At 41.7% G+C, this 24,454-nt stretch overlaps 1 protein-coding gene and 1 long non-coding RNA gene across 2 annotated transcripts in view; both read left to right on the top strand.

The window, feature by feature from the left end:
* The window catches only part of psmc6 (proteasome 26S subunit, ATPase 6), a 36,834-nt gene extending 31,794 nt beyond the window's left edge, over positions 1 to 5,040 (top strand). Inside the window, exons 11-14 of the mRNA XM_039781985.1 lie at positions 88 to 208; positions 293 to 373; positions 4,360 to 4,431; positions 4,521 to 5,040. Coding sequence (XP_039637919.1) covers positions 88 to 208; positions 293 to 373; positions 4,360 to 4,431; positions 4,521 to 4,639 — 393 coding nt within the window. The 3' untranslated portion in view covers positions 4,640 to 5,040. The remainder of the gene's footprint in view (positions 1 to 87; positions 209 to 292; positions 374 to 4,359; positions 4,432 to 4,520) is intronic.
* Positions 5,041 to 19,641: 14,601 nt separating this feature from the next.
* LOC120546797 lies at positions 19,642 to 21,520 on the top strand. The gene is made up of 4 exons (XR_005636940.1): positions 19,642 to 19,654; positions 19,837 to 19,897; positions 20,147 to 20,239; positions 21,472 to 21,520. It is a non-coding gene; the product is annotated as an uncharacterized LOC120546797 (long non-coding RNA).
* Positions 21,521 to 24,454: the final 2,934 nt, after the last annotated feature.

A 24,454-nucleotide genomic window follows, 5' to 3' on the forward strand; every position in this document is an offset into this window, starting at 1 on the left:
TGCAACAATTAAAGTCAGCCCAGTAAATAATTAGCCTAATTAAAAGCAGTGATTGATTTAGTTGGTTTGTGTGGTGTGTTCTGTCAGCTGCTGAACCAGATGGACGGCTTTGACACGCTGCACAGAGTCAAGATGATAATGGCCACCAACAGACCTGACACTCTGGACCCCGCCCTGCTGCGGCCTGGCAGACTGGACCGTAAAATCCGTAAGATCTCTGTTCCTGTTCATTATCTGTGTCAGCTCTCTGTGACCACATGCAGCAAAACTAATGTCCTCTTCTGATCTTCAGACATTGAGCTGCCCAATGAACAGGCTCGTTTGGACATCCTCAAGATCCACTCCAGTCCCATTACCAAGCACGGAGAAATAGGTTAGTGAGCAGAACCGCTACCTTGATGAATTAAGTTCCGTAGATTTCATTTGTCCTGATCTTCTCGACACCCTTCTTCTAATCCTAATGTGATGCTAAACTAAAGAGTTCCTACGCTGATTATGACATTTCACACAAATGTCTATTAGAATAAAATAATGAGGTGATGACATTTATATCCAGAATGTCAAAAGTCAACAATGTCCTGCAAAAAATTATTTTCTAGACAATTTTCAACACCGTAAGTGGGCATTCAAACAGCCTGCATTGACTGCCAGACAGTGCTGCAAAAACGCAGGTCTTTCCATTTGTTTTGAATGGGGGTGTGCATTTAGGCGGTGGCGGGGTTTGCTGCACGGGGGACACACACAAAACGCAGGGGGTCTGTGGAGAAAAGTTGATACAGACTCAACTTTTGGAGAAATGCAACTCCACGTCGCGCTGCAGTTACCAATCAGACTTGTCAGTCGGTTTGAGGCAGTGTGAGAATCCCATACAGGGAAACATCACTGCCTCTATCGCTGCCACAAGAAAGTTTTAAAACACAAAATAAAAGCATTGAACTGCCCAGGGGGTTGTGTAAAAGCTGAATGTTTGCCAAACTTCAAAGCACAGTCAATCTGTCCGCTTGTCAAGTGCGGTTGGAAACGTTGAGATTCAAAACGAGCTGACTGAAAATGTTAGTTGTGAAATATAAAGTCTACTTGTCCTACATTGGGGGGTTAAAGAACACAACGGGACGTCACACAAATGGGCCGTTTCATTGACACTCCTCCCTGATCGCTGTTTCACTGTCTGAAGCGAGCCTACAGAAGGGGAAACATTTGGTCAAATACTGAATTGGTGACACTTATCTTGAAACTTTGGCAATTGTAAAGATTTTTTGTGCTACCAGTTTGAAATTTTATCGACATATTCAGTTACATACCTTTTTTTTTATTAAATTGCTTCAAAGTCTGGTTGGCAGAGGCAAGGATATAGTTCCCAGTTTGTATACGGTTAGAAGATGGCTGTGTCTCATGTGACCTTGTTATTTGTACACGCTGTGACTATACAAATCACAACATGTAAGGAAAATGTTGGTGTTATTTTGTCACTTATTAAGAGCAGTAGGCTAGATGGAGCCGGTTACCTCTAGGATCTGTGCTAAGCGAGGCTAGCAGTGGGGGCGTCAGACAGTTAAGACACGCACAGAGATGAGAAGGATTTGTATGGACTTATCTAACTCTGGGGGATATGGTGAATAAACTAAAGTCCCAATAAGTTGGCGTGTTCCTATAAACCTTGGCCCCTCTTAAAAAAACCTGTTTTAGTGATGGCAGAGAGAACTAAACGTTGTCATTGATGCTGACAAATAATCCTTGTTGCCACAAGTGCAACAAGTATTTTGCATGTAAGGGCGGAAACACGATTAATCTTTCAAAACATTTATCATATACAGACGGAGAAATCTACAGTTTTCAACCATCTAGCTAGTTCATCGATCGTTGTCCCAAGTATGTTGTATGCTAGCAGCCTGGAGCCTGCACACGGAGTTAAGTAAATTATACGACAACATGAGTTAATGATTACAAGTAACTATTAACCAGCTGATTGTTGTGGGCTCTTTCATAAATTCAATCTGAAATGGTCAGAAAGTGTAATGGTAGTGAGTTGCAGGGAACACTAAGCCAGCAGGGGTCCCGACTTCTGCCAGAGAAGGCAAACCTGTTGATCTTTTCTCCAGAAGAACAGCTAAGAGCTGTTAGGCCTAATTGATATACACAACATATGAGAAAATAAAGCAGCGTCAATTCTGTTGTTAATTTGTTGATTTCTTTATTCTTTCAAGATTGTTTTTTGGGGCATTTTTAGGCCTTTATTGACAGGACAGCTGAAGGAAATGAAAGGGGAGGGAGTGGGGGAATGACACGCAGGATTGCAGGTCGGAGTCGAACCCGGGCCCGCTGCGTCGAGGAGTAAACCACTATATATGGGCGCCTGCTCTACCAACTGAGCTATACGGGTACAGATAAGAATACCTTTAAAGTAACATATCGATAAGCAGTATCTGTAAGAGTATGATACCCATCCCTATGAACCAACTGGCTGGCTAACGTTAGCAAGCCTAGCGTTAGTTTAGCGGTGATGCTAGCTTGTGTACATATATCTGGCTTTTGCCTCAGCGAGCGGAACTTGTCATAAAGTTAGCGATAACAAAGCCCGCCTATTTAGAGTGAAGTTATGATTGGTCAATTTGACAGTCATTTGAAATTACGCTCATTGAAAACTATTAAGTTTTAATTGCATGATTTCCCTGATTAATCGCATTGTTATACGCAAAATCCAATAATTAATTCAAAATTAGTGTATAGTACAATTTTATTTTAAATGTTCTGCCACTGAACGAAAGTGCCATAACATTTGTTCATCAGCATTTTGTTTATACAGTAGCAGTTAAATAAAATATTTAGTGTAAATCTCAACTTAAACAATGTAATCAAAGCAAATAAAAAATTAAACTGCCCACAAAATCCTGAGCCACAATCATAACATTTAAACTGTAACTCGAGGTAATAATGGTTACCCAGGGATGTCCAGTAGTCCCCAGTGAGAGCAACAGCCGGTGCACGTTATAAAGTGCATAACAATTTCATAACAACTCATGTATTCTTCATGTGACTGTGCGTCTTGAGGGAATCTCATACCTGCCGTCATTTGTTGCGATTCTCAGAATGTTTCTCAGACTGACATCCTCCACAACACTAATCGGCCTGCAGTCTGTAGCTATCCACTTCGCTATGGCATTTGTTAGCTTCTCTTGCCTTTGTTTATCTATACTTCTCCCACACGCTGCATCTAACGTAGTCTGCTGACGCGCCAATGTTTGTTTCGTTGAATGATTTGCTGGTATCAACGGTGTGTATTGCTTTTAGGTGATATTTCAGACTGGAAGTACTCCGGTGATAAGAAAATTCAACTTTGCAGTGGTTACAAATAACTTTGGTTCGGTCTACTGTGCCGTCTGGAAGTACTTTTAAAATGAAAATGGCCATGCAAAAGTTCCGTACCCTTCTGCATGTTTGTTTGTTTGTTTATCTGCCAATTCTTTTCTTTTCCAGTTCCTGTAAGCATGGCAGCAGTCAGCAACAGACTTTTACAAAACAAAAGCCTGTGAGCAACAGACTTTTACAATAATTAAAGAAATAATAAAAACTGCGTTAATGCGCGATTAAATAATTGTCGGCGTTAATTAACTGAGTTAACGCGTTAACTTGCCCAACCCTAGATTTTATTCATTATTTAACTTTCAAATTGTAGTGTGGCAAAATGTTAATCCCGCAAGGGGAAATTAGTTTTTCTCTGTTGTTACACACAGGCCCAAAATACACACGCATGCTCAGGACCTATAAATGCACAAATGGAGAGATGTCAGAGTGCTGCCCATGGAAAGGCTCCCTGAGCAGTTGGGAATTCGGTGCCTTGCTCAAGGGCACCTTTGCAGTGCCCTGGAGGTAAACTGGCACCTCTCCAGCTACCAGTCCACACTCCGTACTTGTTCTGTACAGGAACTTTAAATGGTGACCCTCTTGTAGCCAAGTCCCTTCTGATTGAGCTACTGCCACCAGTTACAATACACTTATAAACATTTGGCCAAAAGTGGCTTCTCTCATCCACCATTGAAACCAGCTTTAATCTCTAGATAATAAACATTATAAGCAACTAATAGTGAGAAGGGCGACTGTTTGACAATGTTTCTGGAGAGAGAGAGAGAGAGAGAGAGAGAGAGAGAGAGAGAGAGAGAGAGAGAGAGAGAGAGAAGAGAGAGAGAGAAAAAAAAAAAAAAAAAAAAAAAAAAAAAAAAAAAAAAAAAAAAAAAAAAAAAAAAAAAAAAAAAAAAAAAAAAAAAAAAAAAAAAAAAAAAAAAAAAAAAAAAAAAAAAAAAAAAAAAAAAAAAAAAAGAAAAAACCATTACATTTCTTGTGATTGCCTTTGGTTGTTTTCAGATTATGAAGCAATTGTGAAGCTGTCAGACGGTTTCAACGGAGCAGATCTGAGAAACGTTTGCACAGAAGCAGGTTGGACATTGTCATTCAATACGGTCGTTGGTTTCATTTCCTCAGTTCACGATATTCACGAACAGCTCTATTCATGTGTTTGTTTGCAGGTTTGTTTGCCATCCGCTCTGATCGGGAGTATGTCACTCAGGAAGACTTCATGAAAGCTGTGCGGAAAGTGGCTGATTCAAAGAAGCTTGAGTCCAAGCTGGACTACAAGCCTGTATAAACCCTGTATGTGTCATCCTTGTCTGATATTTTTCATTGCATGTTCATGGACTTGCAGTGTTGTTCCATGCTTCAGTGCCAGGAAAAACTGTTTGTGGGAAGCAAAATTAGAAAAAGTGCATGGACACACAGTTGCTAACAAAGTGACTTTCACTAAGTGACCCATTTCCTTTTGCTACTCTGACCTGCCTTTTTTTTAACACTGGATTAAAAGGCTGATCATTCTGGCATCCCACAAAACAAATAAAATGACTTAATATACTGAAAATGTACTATTCTATCAAAAGTTCTGTGTTTTTCAATTTATAATTCTTTGCTCTCCATTATCTTCAAGTGAGCGTGATGGACATTCAGCATCTTAGTCACTGCATTGTCCAAAACTGATTAAAAGTTTCTTCCTAACTTTTGGAATGTTTTCTTCAGTATCAAAGTATAATCCAGTCATGGTTGTCTGTACATGCATGAGCTCAGTGCAAGCAGGAACTGCCAATAGCTAATATAGCATACTTCTAATGGTGTCAGTTCTACAATACGTAAACACATACAGGCTTAACAAACATGGGTCTCATAAGAGACATTACGCTGACATTACAACAGCACATTTGATGCGCTTTTTTGATGGCTTTACTGATGGCTTTATAGCTATAGTGCGTAGTTTTGTCACCCCCATGCGCTGCTGTTGTCCTTCCTCGGTGCTGATGCAAAACACGTCACTCAAGCTTCTGCGCACAAATTTTGCCAGACTACACCATTTTGTTAACATAGCCATACTGAGAAATAAGGAGTTTTGTGGCGCTTATAGGCTTAATTAGCTTTGTATCAACTCGTTTGGCAATGGCTTAAATGTAATGGACGTTCATTAAAGCTTTAGTGCGTAACTTTGATATTAATAAACGTCAGTTACATTTAAGCCATTGCCAAATAAGTTGCTACAGTTTTGTCGTCATTACTTAGAATTCCTCATTTCCTCAGAAACTACTACGCACTATAGCTTTAATATAAAATAGTTGTGCACTGGCTTTGTTTAGTCTTTGTTAGTCTGTTGTCACATGTTCCCAAATGAACTATATGCACACCCCCAGTTTCCTCTAGCACAGCCAGGCAGAGCAGTTGTAGCTGTGCTCACAGATGGTGGCTGTATTTCTAGGCTACTTAAAAGTAGTAATATGCAATAAATGCATCATGTGAAGTGTCACATCCTCTCCTTTCTGTGGTGAACCGGACCAACACAAGCTGTTTGTGTTCATATGGGTCAGTGGGAATGCAAAAATACACCCTACCACAACATTTGCGGCAGTAATTACCTAACCCAGCTCGCCTAAAGACCTAAATCCAGTCCCAATGGGGCATTAGTTGTATATATTCAAGCTAATCATATACAGTATGTCTTGCAAAAAACATCATCTGTGGTTTGACCAAATGTGATTGTCAGTAGCCTGGCAACATAAGCAAACATCCCCACCAGACATCACTTTTTCCCACTGAGCTCCACCCACTCAATGAGTGTAAAGAGCTCAGAGAAAAACAAATACAGAAATATTGCAAGCTGTTACAACTAAGGCTGAACCTAGTGTGTTAATTAGGGAGCCCAACATTAGAATGTTTTCAGGGCCTTTAAGATGCTCTTTCGGGATATTTGATTGAGTCTTAGAAAATTACTCCATGGATCATCAAACCTTTATGTCCTGTGTGATGCAATGATTGGGGAAGAATATCACTAGATTTTTTTTTTTTTTTTTTTAGATTCAACTTTGTCATTGTGCAATGTACAAGTACAAAGACTGCGAAATGCAGTTTGCGTCCAACCAGAAGTGCATAAAATAGCAGAAAAGTGCAATGTGATATACAAAGTAAAGACAGGTGGTGCTTAGGCAGCACAATAAATATATTGCAGTGTAATAAGAGAAGAATAAATATGGCTATGTAATATGAACAATGTATGAACAACATGTACAGATATGTGCAATGTGGTAGCAGTGACATACTGCTTAGTAGGTTGATTATCACTGGGATGCAGAGTTAGAGTTCAGGAGGGTGACAGCCGCAGGAAAGAAGCTTCCTCTGAACCTGCTGGTGCGGAGAGACCTGAGACGCCTCCCGGACGGGAGTGGGGTGAATAGTCTGAGGTTGGGATGAGAACAGTCTTACACAAGCATCGCTTGCCCTGGATGGTCTCGATGGAGGGGAGTGAGGAGCCGATGATGCGTTGGGCAGTTTTCACCACCCTCTGTAGTGCCTTCGGGTCATGGGCTGAGCAGTTGCCATACCAAACTGTGACACAGTTGGTGAGGATGCTCTCGATGGTGCAGCAGTAGAAGTTCACCATAATCTGAGGAGACAGGTGGACCTTCTTGAGTCTCCTCAGAAAGAAGAGACACTGGTGAGCCTTCTTGATCAGGGTAGTGGTGTTGAGGTCCAGGACAGGTCCTCAGAGATGTGAACACCCAGAAATTTGAAGCTGGTGACACGCTCCACCTCAGTCCTGTTGATGAGGATGTGTGTGCCAGATTCAGACTTTCTGAAGTCCACAATGAGCACTTTGGTCTTCTTGGTCTTGAGAGCCAGGTTGTTGTCAGTGCACCACGAAGATAGGTGCTGGACCTCCTCTCTGTAGGCTGTCTCTATCACCCTTTTTTTTCATGTGTTCCGACTGGACCAGTTTGGGGATATTAAAGTGATGGTTCGGAGTTATTCACCCTAGGGTCCTTTGCACCATGACCTCGAGCCAAACACCCCCCCAGAAGCTTTTTTCACCTGGGTCTAACATTGGGAGAGTTAGCGTAGAGTAGCGTTATCAGCTGAATAGCTTAGCTCAGGGGCTAACGGACCCACGTTTGTATCTCGTAAATTACCCCACTAATAATGCCCGAAATGATACCAAACGTCTACAAGTAGTACAAATGGACGATGGATTGGAAAGTTTGTAAGTAAACCAGAAGTTTATGTAAATAACACTTGCCTGCTGGCTTCTGCTCTCTGCTGCTATAAAGACCATTGCCGTGCTTGTGTCACTCCCTTACCCCTCCTACCAGTAGAACTGTTTAGAAGTGGACTGTTCATATAACTACGTTCCTGTAACTACTTGGTCGGAAAGAGGCTATTGGCACACGTCAGAACTGGCGAAAATTGCTAATTTCTGCAGCGATTGGGCTCAGGCTTGGCCAGCAGGCTCCATTACATAGACAGTACAATAAATGGACCAACAGTTCCCGTTGCTCTGGACGGAGACCAGTGAAGGCTATTAGAAATCTCAATCATTCCGAATCTTGCAGAGACAGAGAGCGTAGGTATATGTAAGGAGATAACATAAGCACAGGCTAATTATTGCTAACTAAAATGCTAGTTAACATTAGTAATAAAATAAACAGCAAGTCGAAACTGCCTGCGAGTTTGTCCTGTACTGTACGGTAATTCCTCTACTATGCGACAGTAAGTTGCGTGGTTATGACACAATTGTTAGCCTATTTTTACAAAAACGTCTGCTATGGATCATAATGTGAGATACAAGGTAATGGAGCCTTTTATACATTGTCGTGTTTCTCTAGAAATAAACAATGGACGAATAAAGTCTTTAAACGCTTCAGATGTAAATTTATTCGCTGTCGAAAGTGACGCCAAAATGAATGGCAGTCAGTAACGGGGTGATGGCTTGTTAGCATCAAAATGGCGCCATAGGAGCTACGCTTTGTGGAGGCTGGCTTACCCCCTTGCTCCATTGCCCCCCTAAACGTGTTCCTGGGTTGGGATAAAGTTTATTTGATGTTCATGATTTGTTGGGAACTTTGTTTTCATCTTTAGCAGGGTTCCCGCAGGTCCTTAAAAAGTCTTAAATTAAATTTTGTGAAATTAAGGTCATAAAATGTCTTAAATTTACTGTAAATTTGCTGTAGGTATTAAATTCGTTGACCATGTTTTTAAGATGATGGGGTAAATTGTCACCGATGGTCTACCGTAAAATGACCTAATGTGTATTTGGTTACCTCACCTTCATAGCCATTTGTAGTCTTTTAGAGATGAGGCCTTGCAGCATTTCAGGAGTTTTATGTTGCATTATTAGCGGCGGCTAACGCCTGTGTTGTTTCAACGAAGCAGAACAAAAATTTCAGACTCCCTCGCTGCTTCTCAACTGGCGGCTTTGAGTGGTTTTGTGTCGCCACCAGATTCTTCACACGATAAGCCGACACGATACCAACCAAATAATTTAGCTTTGTAGAGATTGTGTGATTTCCAAAATGAATAAATAGCACACATATTTAAGCAAAACTGCTTTGCTACCCCATTGTGGTGTAACTAAGATATCTGCAGAATTATTATTTTTTCCCCCCATTGCAGATTTAGCTCCTGTACGTCCGCAAAATTCACATGTATAGCTATTTTTAACATAGTGCCCTGTCAGTGGCATAGCTGATGTGATCCAAACATTTCCAGTAACAGTTAACTTAAGAGCGTGAGTCGTTTAAAACAAATCACTTTATATCAGGGCTGTACTGGGACAAAAAAATTGGCCCTGGTATTTTTGGCCCAGGTGGCCCACAGCCACCGTTATTGGTCAGACACATTCCCTACAGACAGTCCTCTTAAAATATGCATGCATTCTATATGAGTTGCCTAGTGTTCTGCGTTGTGATAGTTTTGGATCCTTCAAGAGGGGTCTCAAGACTTATCTGTTGATCTTACACTTAAATAATTAATTAATTCTTTATTTGTGTATTTATGGTATTTGTTTATTTTTTTAATTATTGATATTTGATATTGTATTGCCATTATTGTTATTATTACTATTTTGCTTAATATTGGCTTAGCAACTTTTAAAAACTGTTTACTGTTCATCATAACTATTGTAAGATTCATATGTTGTCGCTTTGGACAAAAGTGAACGCTAAATACAATAACCATAACCCTTCCAAAAAGCTACAATAAATCTGAGAGTAGCATATGCCCTGGAAAAGGGCACTCTGGCTTTGCAATGCTACTGAATAACATTAGCTAATTAAGCAATTCAAGGAACACTGATGCTTGTATCAACACTGATTTTATAGATCACACAGACTTTTCAGCAGGCCAACCACTAGCATTTTCAATGAAAGCTTAACCCTTGTGTTGTCTTCCCGTCAAACCTTCCGACGTTTTAGACGCCTTTTTTTTCACAGTTTGTTTTTGCTTTTTCAATGTTTTAAATTGTTACATTTTTCTTCTACACATTTTCAGCGCTTATTTCTAAGTCCCATATTTTCTGATAACATTTTTTAAAACGGGTCAATGTGACCCGAAGTCAACACAAGGGTTAAGCAGGTACCTGACAGCCACATTAATGTTACAGACAAACTGCTTGTTGTCGTTATGACATGAGGCGCACATAACGCGCGCACAAACATGTATGTTTACGTCTGCTGTATACAGCGTAGACATACACGAAGATAGCTCAAAATGCGTACAGGTAACACGCCACTTGGCTTAAGAAAGTGGCCGTGTATGTTTATGCAAACTCATGATGTCATATTGTGTTTTGTATTGGTATGTTACATTTTAAGTCAACAAAACAACTGTCCTAGAGAGTTCAGTAAATCTCTTTTCACCTGCTCCTGTCGCTCTCCCATCTCATCAAGTGTTGCTGTCTCTTTCTCTCTCCTTCCACCAGAAAGCTACCAGAGAGACAAAAGGTGTTTAATGTTAACATTAGTTTAACATTATGCACACACATACACACACTCTCTCTCAACACACACACACACACACACACACACACATTCAACATGCAACATAGATAAGAGATATATATATATAGACTTTATTAATGCCACACTGGAGAAATTCCTGTGTTAGGCCTAGACTATTCACCTATCGCTGTCTATCTGGTGAAAAGAGTAATATTATAGTGAGTAAAGTGAGGTAAAAAAAATATTTAATATAAATAATTTATATATTTTTTTACATATAGTCAAAATTATGTATGAGATCCTAAGTTAAAGCAATACATACTTTAGTCTAAGTTCATTGACACAACATGGCTTCGAACGGTATATAATTCTCAATGTTCATCTGTCAAAATCCTTTCAGCATTGGGATAAACAATGTTTCACTTTTAACTTTCTCAAAAGTAAAGTGACTGATTAATTGTTACCAGTTTCCATGCCTGATTCTGGCACAGCTGCTGCTGCTGGCTCCTCCGTCTGTAGCTCATCTTTGCTACCCTCTACAAAACCATTTAATCAAATCAAAGTGTATATTTACTACAAACTAATATCACAAAACAAGTCACACATACATTTAATGTTTGTTGAAGCCATTTCTATCCATCCATCCATCCATCTTCGTCCGCTTATCCGGTGTCGGGTCGCGGGGGGAGCAGCTCCAGCAGGGGACCCCAAACTTCCCTTTCCCGAGCAACATTAACCAGCTCCGACTGGGGGATCCCGAGGCGTTCCCAGGCCAGGTTGGAGATATAATCCCTCCACCTAGTCCTGGGTCTTCCCCGAGGCCTCCTCCCAGCTGGACGTGCCTGTAACACCTCCCTAGGGAGGCGCGCCCAGGGGCATCCTTACCAGATGCCCGAACCACCTCAACTGGCTCCCTTCGGCCGGCCGAGCAGCGGCTCACCTCCGAGCTCCTCACGGATGACTGAGCTTCTCACCCTATCTCTAAGGGAGAGCCGCCAGCCACCCTCCTGAGGAAACCCATTTCGGCCGCTTGTACCCTGGATCTGTTCTTTCGGTCATGACCCAGCCTTCATGACCATAGGTGAGGGTAGGAACGAAAACTGCCGGTAGATCGAGAGCTTTGCCTTCTGGCTCAGCTCTCTTTTCGTCACAACGGTGCGATAGATGGAATGCAATACCGCGCACTGCGCTACCGATTCTCCGACCAATCTCCCGCTCCATTGTCCCCTCACTCGCGAACAAAACCCCAAGGTACTTGAACTCCTTCACTTGGGGTAAGGACTCATTCCCTAACCTGGAGAAGGCATTCCAGCGGTTTCCTGCTGAGAACCATGGCCTCCGATTTAGAGGTGCTGATCCTCATCCCAACCGCTTCACACTCGGCTGCGAACCGATCCAGTGAGTGCTGAAGGTCGCAGGCCGATGATGCCATCAGGACCACATCATCTGCAAAAGCAGCGATGAGATCCCCAGCCCAACGAACGCAACCCTCCCCACCCCCGACTACGCCCGATATCCTGTCCATAAATATTACAAACAGGATTGGTGACAAAGCGCGCCTCGCGGCGAGGCCAACCCTCACCTGAAACGAGTCCGACTTACTGCAGAGAACCCGGACACAGCTCTCACTTTGGTCGTACAGAGATTGGATGGCCCTGAGTAGAGACCCCCTCACCCCATACCGCAGCACCTCCCAATAGTACCTCCCCGGGGACCCGGTCATACGTCTCTCCAAATCCACAAAACACATGTAGACCGGTTAGGCATACTCCCAGGCCCCTCCAGGATCCTTGAGAGTGAAGAGCTGGTCCGTTGTTCCACCACCAGGACGGAATCCGCATTGTTCCTCCTCAACCTGAGGTTCGAACTATCGGCCGAACCCTCCTTTCCAGCACCTTGGAGTAGACTTTACCAGGGAGGCTGAGAAGTGTGATACCCCTGTAATTGGCACACACCCTCTGGTCCCCCTTTTAAAAGGGGAACCACCACCCCAGTCTGCCACTCCTTTGGCACTGTTCCAGACTTCCACGCAATGTTGAAGAGACGTGTCAACCAGGACAGCCCCTCCACACCCAGAGCCTTGAGCATTTCTGGACGGATCTCATCAATCCCCGGGCTTTGCCACTGTGGAGTTGTTTGACTACATCAGTGACTTCCGCCCGGGAAATCGAACCAATCCCCCGTCATCCTCCAGCTCTGCCTCTAACATAGAGGGCATAGTCGGATTCAGGAGTTCCTCAAAATGCTCCTTCCACCGCCCTATTACCTCCTCAGTTGAGGTCAACAGTGTCCCATCCTTACTGTACACAGCTTGGATGGTTCCCCGCTTCCCTCCTGAGGTGGCGAACAGTTTTCCAGAAGCACTTTGGTGCCGGACCGAAAGTCCTTCTCCATGTCTTTCCAAACTTCTCCCACACCCGCTGCTTTGCCTCTTTCACGGCAGAGGCTGCAGCCCCTCGGCCCTTCGGTACCCTGCAACTGCCTCCGGAGTCCTCTGGGATAACATATATCCCGGAAAGACTCCTTCAGTCGGACGGCTTCCCTGACCACCGGTGTCCACCACGGTGTTCGTGGGTTACCGCCCTTGAGGCACCTAAGACCCTAAGACCACAGCTCCTCGCGCCTTCAGCAATGGAAACTTTGAACATTGTCCACTCGGGTTCAATGCCCCCAGCCTCCACAGGGATGCACAAAAGCCCGCCGGAGGTGCGAAGTTGAAAGTCCGTTGGACAGGGGCCTCCTCCAGACGTTCCCCATTTTACCCGCACTACACGTTTGGGCTTACCAGGTCTGTCCAGAGTCTTCCCCACCCCTGACCCAACTCACCACCAGATGGTGATCGGTTGACAGCTCTGCCCCTCTCTTCACCCGAAGTGTCAAAAACATACCGGCCTCAGATCAGATGAAACGATTTTAAAATCGATCATTGACCTTCGGCCTAGGGTGCTCTGGTACCAGGTACACTTATGAGCATCCCTATGTTCGAACATGGTGTTCCTTATAGACAATCCATGACTAGCACAGAAGTCCAACAACAAACAACCACTCTGGTTTAGATCAGGGAGGCCGTTCCTCCCAATCACGCCTCTCCAGGTGTCTCCATACGTCATTGCGCGTGCGTAAGTCCCCCAGCAGAACAATGGAGCCCCCACTGGCCCCATGCAGGACTCCACTCAAGGTCTCCAAGAAGGCCGAATACTCCGAACTCCTGTTTGGTGCATATGCACAAACAACAGTCAGAGTTCCCCCACAACCCGCAGGGCGGGAGGCGACCCTCTCGTCCACCGGGGTAAACTCCAACGTAGCGGGCGCTCAGCCGGGGCTTGTTAGTATTCCCACACCGCCCGGGCCCGCACACCCTGAGCAACCCCGAGAAAAAAAAAAGAGTCCAACCCTTATCCAGGAGATACGGTTCCAGAACCGAGACTGTGCGTAGAGGTACGCCCCACCAGATCTAACCGTAGCGCTCCACCTCCCGCACCAGTTCCGGCTCCTTCCCCACAGAGAGGTGACGTTCCACGTCCCCAGAGCCAGCGTCTGCTGCCCGGGTCTGGTCCGTCGAGGCCCCTGACCTTCACTGCCACCTATGTGGCAGCGCACCGACTCCCAGCGGTTCCTCCCACAGGTGGTGGGCCCATGGGCTGGAGATTGGGAGCCACGTAGCTTTTTCGGGCTGTGCCCGGCCGGGCTCCGTGGCAAACCCGGCCACCAGGCCCCCGACGAGCCCGCCCGCCGTCTGGGCCTGGCTCCAGACGGGGGCCCCGCGGCTTCTCTCGGGCAGGGTCACTCCATTTCTACCTTGTTTTTCCATTGGGGTTTTGAACCATTCTTTGTCTGGCCCCTCACCTGAGACCACTTTGCCTTGGGAGACCCTACCAGGAGCACAAAGCTCCAGACAACACAGCCCTCAGGTTCACAGAGACACACAAACCTCTCCACCACGATAAGGTGATGGTTCACGGAGAACCATTAGCCAGTTCTATGGAAGTAATAATATTTTGAGTTTATTTTGTAGGACCTCAGAAAACCTGTGTTGCAAATGGAACGTAGAAATTGGAATGTAAACAGTTGACCAGTGATCTAGAATAATGTAATTTGATTGGCTGTTAGATTTAATATAAAAGAAATAGAACCCTGCTAAACAGCCAGAAGCCACTGGACTTTGGAGCAACACAGTCTTTTGACATTCATGGAACTGCACAGTTAATCTGTAAGTAAAGTAAAGATCCTAAGTTTTTATACTTTATGTTTTTAAATTCATAAATAAACAAAGAACTTTGGATTCAAGACTTATTTACTGACGTTTTGTGTTGAGTACAAAATAACTTTGAGGTCCTAAGCTAGTGAGTCAGCTTGCTGCACTCACAATGTTAATGCTTATTGGTTATCCTTAGAGAAAACAACACCTGATAAACAAGGAAAGTATTCAGTGCAGTGGGATAAAACTAGTGTTCCTGGCTACCTACAGCATGAACATGTTCTACAAATGGCCACACTTATCTCAAAATGTGTAGCCGTTGTTTATCTTCAAATGCGATGATAAGCATGCTGGTATAACTGCTAACGTAGCCTTTGGTAATAACTAGCTAGTTAAACAAATTGGCCTACTGTGGGTGAAAGCCTGCCAGATGATGATCTTCAGACTTTAAGGACCAAAACAAAAAGTGAATTCTTACCCTCTGACTTCCTTTGGAAAAATCCCCAAAGTCTAATTTGCTTCATTTTTGCAGTCTTTCCTGCTAATTGCTGTTAAAGTGATGGTTCTGAGTAATTTCACCCTAGGATCCTTTGCACCATGACCTCGAGCCAAACACCCCCCCAGAAGCTTTTTACAGCTGGGTCGAACATCAGCTGCATCAGCTGAATAGCTTATCGCAGGGGCCAGGTTTGTATCCCCACTAATAAAGCCCGAAATAATACCAAACTTCTACACTAGTACAAATAGGTTATGCATTCATAAAACGATGGATTGTAAAGTTTGTAAGTACACCAGAAGTGTATGTAAATAACACTTGCCTGCTGGCTTCTGCTCTCTGCTATTGTTGCTGCTGCTGCTACCGGCAGTGACGAGTGCTTAGGGCCGTCTACAAATTACAACACCGAAAAGAGATACAACAAAAATATTTATTAATTTAACTTTTTTTTTTTTTTTTAAGTAAGTGCTGTAGTATAACAAGTATAGCAAGACAAGTTATAATTGAGGTAAGTTTGGAGACATTACCTTATTTAATCATTAAATTAATAAATATTTTTGTTGTATCTCTTTTCGGTGTTGTAATTTGTAGACGGCCCTAAGCACTCAGTAGCAACAGCAGCAGCAGCAGAGATGAGAAGCCAACAGGCAAGTGTTATTTACATAAACTTCTGGTGTACTTACAAACTTTCCAATCCATCGTTTTATGAATGCATAACCTATTTGTACTAGTGTAGAAGTTTGGTATCATTTCGGGGATTATTAGTGGGGTCATTTACGAGATACAAACCTGGGTCCATTAGCCCCTGCGCTAAGCTATTCAGCTGATAACGCTACTCTACGCTAACTCTCCCAATGTTCGACCCAGCTAAAAAAAGCTTCTGGGGGGGTGTTTGGCTCGAGGTCATGGTGCAAAGGACCCTAGGGTGAAATTACTCCAAACCATCACTTTAACTTGCCACTAAGTAACGTTAGTTGATGTCAACGACTGTGCTAGCTCATCCCCTACCTGCTGCATATTCAACAGAGAGGAAGAAATGGAGTAGCCCATATGCTACCGACAGCAAAGAAACTCATTCTATAGGCTAGATTATTTTTAAGACCGATGTCTATTTTAACAGGCTGTATGCAGTATGTGCTGTTGCAACTTAATGTTAAGCACTTTGAGTTTGAATTTGAGTTACTTATTTGATATGTTTAAGGATATACATAAATGCATAATTCCTTATTTGAGGTAAATTGTTGATTAAAAGGTTTCATTGAGTAATACTACATTACCCATAATGCAGTGCAGGTTACGTTTAGGAATTGACGTAAATGACGTAAAAAGAGCAAGTTTAGTTGTTTTTTTTAGATGCAATGCCTGTACACGCCTGAAGTTCTACAAGTAAAGAATCCTCGTTTTGAAGCAGTTACCGTTTGCCCATTTCTTTTGCTTGCTAGTAGAAATACAGAACATGTGCAAAGCCAAAGCACAATGAACTAAGGCAACTTATGATTTCGGGGGTTTACATAGGCTGTTGTCCGGTTTCATATTTGTCAGTCAACTTTTCAAAGTACATTCAGGGCTACACTCAAAACATTCAGGGCTGAAGCCCCAGCAAAATCGGCTGACGCAGCGTCTTGGCTCAACGCCCACACCAACGCACAAGTATAAACATCAGGCCACTTGCGTAGGCTACGGCGAAAGTTCTGCATGGACGCTTTGCAAATCATGCTTTATACAGCTTGTTATATAAAGTTGAACAGATTATATTGCAAAACCGTGCAGGACAACATACAGTTTCACATTCAATACAATACAGGAATACTGTACAGTTCAAACATGCCTGAAGATTTTCCACAGCTTCACTGGTCCACTTCTTAGATGTCCTCACAACAGATTAAAAAAGTTTTAATGGTTGCCTGTAAGAGGGAATCAGGTGGCCCATGGCATGGTCAGTGAGACACTGACTGAGACAGTGCAGCACGTGGGACAGCATGTTATGCATTGCAACAGTTATCCAAAATATTCTCCTCTCTGATTGGACATTTAATAAACTGTCAGTATTTGGGGAGTTAATGGCTTAGATTACCTTTGTTGAAGTCACCGAGGACAATAACATGGGAATCTGTGTTTTTCCGCTCGCTGGTGTAATGTTATAACATTACACCAGCCACTGTTACTGTAAAAGCAGATTCCTCCACCTTTCGATTTTCCGGAGAGATCTGTGTCGCAGTCGTGCTCTGAACTGCTGGAAACTTATGGGGTGCCGTTTGTAAAGCGGCTCCCTCTGAAAATAACAGCAACATTTTGTCACATTTAGCTTCAAACAATGTTTAAAAAACTGGTATGAATTTTTGAGGGTCACTTTTTAGCACATTTAGAACAATATTTGTCAACTTAGAGATATTTTAAATAGTTAAATCTAAACATTAAATGTTACACCTAAATGTTAAATCTAAATCTAAATGTTAAATTTAAATCTAAATCTAAATATTAAATCTAAACGTTAAATCTAAATGTTAAATCTGAATGTTAAATCTAAATATTAAATCTTAATCTAAATCTAAATGTTAAATCTAAATGTTAAATCTAAATCTAAATCTAAACGTTAAATCTAAATGTTAAATCTAAATCTAAATGTTACATTTAAATATAAATCTAAATGTTAAATTTAAATATTAAATCTAAATCAAAAAAAAATAAATCTAAATGTTTGAGTTTTGTGAAACTAAATATTTAGCTAATATGCAAATTCAAAATGCCGGTAACCGGAAGTACCAAAATAAAAGCGCGGGGGAGGTCAGTGTGTGTTTATAGTGTCAAATAATGAATAAAAAACATCTCATCCGGGGAAAATGGACTCTTGGACATGGATTATCGTGATAATAACTACCTAAATAATAAACACGTTTGGAGAAACTGTATTTGAAGAGTACTTTGAGTTTTTAGTGTCACTTTTATGAGAGGGAGACTTACGACCTGTAGCCACTATAGCCAGCCACGGAGGGGCTCACTTTGACTGATCTGTCATGTGGTTGCATGAAGGCCAGCAAGAGCCTGTCCCCGCCCGCCCTGACCAGGTACGGTAATGTCGGCCATGGTGGCGCTGTGAAAATGTCCAACGAATCGGCGTTAGCCGAGAACATCGGCAGAGCCGTCCTGGCGGCTATTCAAACTTTTTCAACAGCGTCGCAACCGCCTCAGGGCCACCACAGGCCACCTCGGTAAGTAGCTATGTTTTCCAAATCACGTAGCATTGGATTCTTGTCAAGGCTAACTTAACTAAACTAGCTAACGGTAGCCAGTAGAGATTTGCTACTAGCACCAATGCACTTTATGTGTAGCACATTTGTTTCTATAAACCGTAAAACTCACACCGGTTAAGTTACGCAGTGGGATGAACTCATGAGTAAATGTGAGTTCAAGATTATGTGAAGATGTTCTGACCAGCAAAGCATAAATTATATAATTTAAGCGTTACAGCTAATGGAGACTACTTGTCACACCTCAGGCCCACAAAATACACTGTGAATTGTTGGTCAAATGGAAATCTGCCTCTGTCCTCAGTCAGACATCTCACCTTGGCTTACCTGCTGGCCTTTACTCACAAGATAAAACCGTTCTCTGTTTGGCAAGAGAGAAGCAATGCTGATGGAGGACAGAGGCAGTCACAATGATAAAGACATTTAATTTAATGTGAATGAGTGCATACTGTAAAAAAGCATAAAATGTACCTCTTTGTTTCTGCATTTTCCTGCTTTTTTGTCCCTTGCCAATCTCAACACTGTTTTTTGACTGCTGGGCATATAACACATTAAAACACATGAAATTTAATGTTGCTAATATTTTGCTAATGTCTCTTCAGGCTCCCACCACCTACAATAACCCACCGGGGCCAGCCACACCCACCACCTCCACTGGAACATCATACCCGTCGGTATACTTTCATACCCCTGTAACCTAAATGGCTGTTTGTTGGTTATTTAATTTGTGTGGTGTAATGTTTCGGCATTAGTTCCAATCATGGTGGCATATTTTACACAACACCAGCATTTTGATTTAATAAATTGCTTATTGACAAAAAAAAGGTTAAGGAACCACCTAGTAATCGATCAATTGTATAGAGACCCCATGATGGGTTGATGATACTACCAGTTAGTTGGTTTGCATCTACAGTTTGCATTCACAATTAACTAAAAACGTATTGCTCTCTTGTAATGCACAGGTGTCTGTGTTTCCATTGATTTCAGGTTCCATTTCCATCAGTTCTTCAAAGGCCTGCTACACACTCACGTTTTGTCAGAAAAAACAAAGCCTGCAAACACTATACAAGAGATGTTGTGTGCTTGCTTTTTTCTTCAGCATCAACATTCCGCATTCCAAGGGGAGACTCAAGAGCAAATTTGGCACGAGATGGCCTTATTGGGAAGATCTCCTTTACATCTGACTGGTCTGAAGCACAACTTAAAGAAGAAATTACTGCCATTTTCCAGAAGAACGTTTGCATTGTCTATGGGCCAGTCATTCCCATTCGGAGTATTTGAGTACAGTCAAGGGATGCAAAAGACTAATGAAACCAAACGTCTCGAGAGCAGTTTTCTGTGGGTGGAAAGGAAGTTGCCCCGATTAGTTCAGCCACTTGTCTCTATATAGTAGCATTAATACGCCAAACCTGTACAGGTAAACAGTTTATATGACAGTACAGAGTTTCAGTTATGGGCAACATTCAATGTTTTAGAAGTAAAAATATATATGTTGCTTATTCTGCTTCTTTACATAAATAGCATATCCTTTTTTAGGTTAACTAGCATTGCCACTGGCTTGATGTATTATATATCACACATAACACATTTTTTCTCCAGGAGGAACCTGAGGAACTCTCCGATAGTGACTTTGAAAGTCCTGTGGGCTGGAGAAGGAGAGGTGGGTCTGAGAATTTGAAATGTTGTAGGCACAGTCAACAGTTATTAAGGTTAAGGTTGTAGGCACAGTCAACAGTTATTTTCTTAAAGCAATGGGTTTATCATCTATTTATACTTTTTTAAATTTATTATTAATTCTGCTCATCCCAAAATTCAGATATGGGTATTTAAATTAAAAATGTTAAGTACTTTGTTTCCAATTACTGATATATATTTTCCCTTCTTTTGTCCATAACATCATGTAATTTAGTTCATACAGTGTCACCTTCCACAAGTGAAAGTGAGCTCATCAGTCAAGGGAGTGAAAATGACAGACTGCAAGAAAGTCCATCGCATCAAAGAAGTAGGTTAAAGCACTTGTTTATATTATGTTTTCTATGGGCTGTATGGTAACTTGGTTCAAACCCCGGTCCAGCCCTGGTCCTTTCTGTGTGGAGTTTGCATGTTCTCCCGTGTTTGTGTGGGTTTCCTGCACCATCAAAAACGGGCACATTTAGGTTAATTATCCAGTCAGTGCCCTTGACCAAGGCACTGGCTCAGAATCTGGAGTTGGTTCATGGGCACTGTGCTATGGTTGCCCCTGCTCCTGGGATGGGTTAAATGCAGAGGACAAGTTTCACTGTACAACATTGTATGTGTGATTAATAAAGTATACCCTTGTCCTTGACAACTCAGTAATTACTGCTTTATTTACTGCAAAAGTTAAGTTCACACTTTAGGATTGTAAGCCTAGAATGATTTTTCCACTTGCCGAGAGCAATCAACAAACTTTAACCTAATGCCTAATGTATACCTAATGTATGATTTACCCCCACCCCGAGTCATGAAGTGTGCAAACCACAACACTCCTGAGTACAAGACAGACGTGTAGTGTGAACAGTACAGTGATCTTAAGACTTTGAAAGTCCTGTAGTGTGACCAAAGCTTAACAAAAGCCAACCTGACAGAATTTAAGCACCAGTTCTTTTATTTTTATTTTTTTGTCAGCCTCAAATGGATCACTGTAAGCAACCTGTAAACTGTATTTTGATTGGATGTCTTGATTCATCTACCTACAAGTCATAAGAGGTGTAGACTGAGCTTAGTAGCACAATTCAGTCATTTGTACTGAAAGGGAGAGGCAACTCTCAAACCTAGCTCATCTCATTCAGTTTTGCTTCACCCTAAATCCTTAAAGGCTGCCTTTTAATTTTTTTTAAAGGAAACACTTAAAAATGGAATTAGGGTTAAGTTGCACTTAGATAAAATGAGATTAACATCATTACAAAAATATTTCCCTTTGACCTCCTTTTCTTTATGCAGTGAAGGAGTACAGTGCCTTCATCACTGAGGGAAAGTGAGGGCAGATGTCAGGAGACAGAGAGCAGCACTCAAGAGAGTGAAAGTCAGGGCCAGGCAGGGGACCCGAGACAAGTGTTTCCTTATAATGTGGCAGAATTTGTGTAAGATATTGTTTGGGCTTCATAGAAATACAGCAGGGTAGATGTTGGTCTGTTTACATTATGAACCTCTGTTATAAGTTTTTCTCTTTCTCTTGGATTTCTGCTGTTCCCCGTTTTATCTCTGTTTGCTCAGCCCTGTTTATCTGGAAGAAGATGAGGCTCTTGAAGAGGCAATTCAGCGCGAGTCTACTAGAAGAGTGTGATGGACCTGCTTGGTTAATACTTTGAAAGTAAGAGTTACAAGTAATTTTTACCATGGGTAAATATCTTGTTTACACACCTGTGTAAACATCGCAAAACCAACATCTAACAGTTATATCATCAAAACCCCCCTGAAGGTGATAGTGGAGTAACACACAGATAGCCAAAGGTCTGTTTATCTTGTTCATTTTAATATAGGTCATCTGAAATGCTGAGCAAAGAAGAAATTGCAGGCCTTCTACAAGCTCACAGTGAGAGAGTTATGACATTGGGAACAAGACAGGTCTATATCAGTCGAGCCAATGTTTGGACCACAGCCCATACCTGCACTTTAAGAGACCCAGTTTTGTAGAAAGCTGTGACAAGCCCTATGTCACATCTTGGAAACGATGAACATGATGCTGTGGAAGATGCCATTGACCTTGGGGTCCCAGATCGAGAGTCCACCACTGGTGAAGGCCATCCTCCAGGACAAGTGGAGCTTTTGAAGAAGATAACTTTTATAACATATATATATATATGTATAATATACATATACATATACATATATACATATATATGTATGCATGTATGCATGCATGTATGCACACATGATATATGTATGCATATGTATACACATATGTATGATATACATATATGTTATACATATAAGACATAGTGAGAGAGAGAGAGATAGTAGGTATAGAGAGAGAGATTGTATATATATATATATATATATGTATGTATATATATATATATACATATATATATATATATATGTGTATATGTATACGTTATATATATATATATGTTATATATATGTTATTGTTTTTTTCTCATATTATTATTATATATATATATATATATATATATATATATATATATATGTATGCTCTTCTTTTTATTATAAGTGTGGTGTTTTTTTTTATCTTTCTTTTTGTATGCACAGCAGACAGGAACATGTCACGCAAAGATGGAGATGTCCATACCATAGAGTGGAACGTCTCCTGGCAGACATGGACGGAGGTGGAGAACACACACAGTTCAAGTCACAGTAAGTAGACAAGTACAGTGTGACAAGACACAGATCACCATCATGGAACAGTGACATAAGGAAACGCCTGGACAAATTCAAGGAGGAAAATAACGTACATGAGAACCATGGATGGAGACAGTGAATAAGGAGATGGCTGTTTTTATATTCCAACATTAATAGTTACTTTTTTTTGTTGGTTGTATATTAAAGATTTAGTGTATTAAAAAGTATTAAAAGTGCTTTATTCACTTTCTTGTCATGTAACTGTGTGCACAGTCTACATGAGAGTATTTAGTTTTGATAAATGCACACAGTAATGGTAGAAAATGGTTATCTTTAAGTATTGGTTCAAGGAACACATGGGGGATGACACATGGAAATTGCTGTGAGGGGCATGAGGAAAGAGCACGGAGAGAGAGCTTCCCTTCTGAAGTGCCAGGAGACAGTGTTTGTTGCGTTCACCTGCTGTTCTGCAGCGGCGGCTTTGTGTGTCCCTCTTGTGGTCCACTGTGCTGGGTGTTTAGGGTTCTGTTCTCTTTGGTTTATCTTGCTGGCCTTTTCATTTATGGTGTTGTTTCCCTCCGTTTTAGCACTCCTGGGAACCCCACAGCTTGCGTGTCGCTTCTCAGGAGAGGACAAAGGAAATGGATGGAAGGAGTTTACAGCAGTAATGGTCTGGGGAGCACAGGGAGGAGTGGTCCAATGGAAAGATATACCTAATATAACAAAGTAGATGGAGTAATTAAGGAAATAGAAGGAAATACATGGAGAAATGAAAGAAATTAATATAGTACTTAATGAGCGCATGGAGCCTAGGTGGAGTGGAGGGAGGAAACACATGGAAAGGAGTTATTGGGTGTGCTTTTTCCCCCTACGTTCCTGTCCTCTTATTCACTGTTCACTTTCTTAAACCTGGTATTTTCAGTCTCCAAGATACTGGTTTCTCTTTTCATTTAGCAGAGCAGGCTATGGGGGACAGGATGTACCAACGGAGGAGGTGGCTTTGGAAGATGGAGCTCTGCGTTGGTGCAGGGGGTGGAAAGTGGTTGGAGTAGTGAAGTATGATTCATATATATATGGAAAATATCTTGCCATTGCTTGCAAAATGAGCTTCACCTTTTGTGAACACAACAACAATGGCTGATGATGATGAATTTAACTACTGCTTCCTAGTAGCACTAATGAATGGATCTTTATTCAGCACCATTTAAACACAGGACGTTTAACAGCTAACATAAAAGCACAAGGTGTATTTTTGCAAGCACAACTGGAGCATAAGTGTACTGTCCTAGTTTTGATTTTTACTGTAAATCTACTACTAATTTACTGGAAATCAGTTAATTTGTAAATGAACCGCTGCAGTGTAATACACCACTGTTTAGTGCAGGACTCCCCCATGTTCGGCCAAACCAGGCTGCTGTGGTGTTCTGTGTACCCTCTGCCCCTCTCATGGTAACAACCCTAAAACTTTACACTACAGACCAGTGGTTGATTGTGTCCATATGTGTAAGTGTATTTCATAGAGGACATAGTTTGTCCATATTATAAAGCAGTGGTTTCAATTGCACGGTACATAAGAAAGCGGAAAAATATTCGAGCTCGTGTTTTTCCCATCTTGCTCCACATTCTTTGTTCTGTTTTTGTTTTATCTTGTTATCAAATTTTCTGTTAAGAGCTCCTTTGCAATATAAATGCAACATTGTGATGTACACATTATGTAAACACATCTATCACTTCATGATTTCTGTAAATCAACAGCCAGCCATATGCAATCAGTATAGCCTAATGAAAAATAATTAAAAAAAAAATGTTATAAATATGTCCTTTGAGTTCATTAAAGTTTGCGGACTAAGGTTTGGCGTACATGCATTAGTATAAAAGGATTGATAGAGCCATCAGC

Source organism: Perca fluviatilis, chromosome 18 (assembly GCF_010015445.1).
Source record: "Perca fluviatilis chromosome 18, GENO_Pfluv_1.0, whole genome shotgun sequence".
Classification (NCBI taxonomy): Eukaryota; Metazoa; Chordata; class Actinopteri; order Perciformes; family Percidae; genus Perca; species Perca fluviatilis.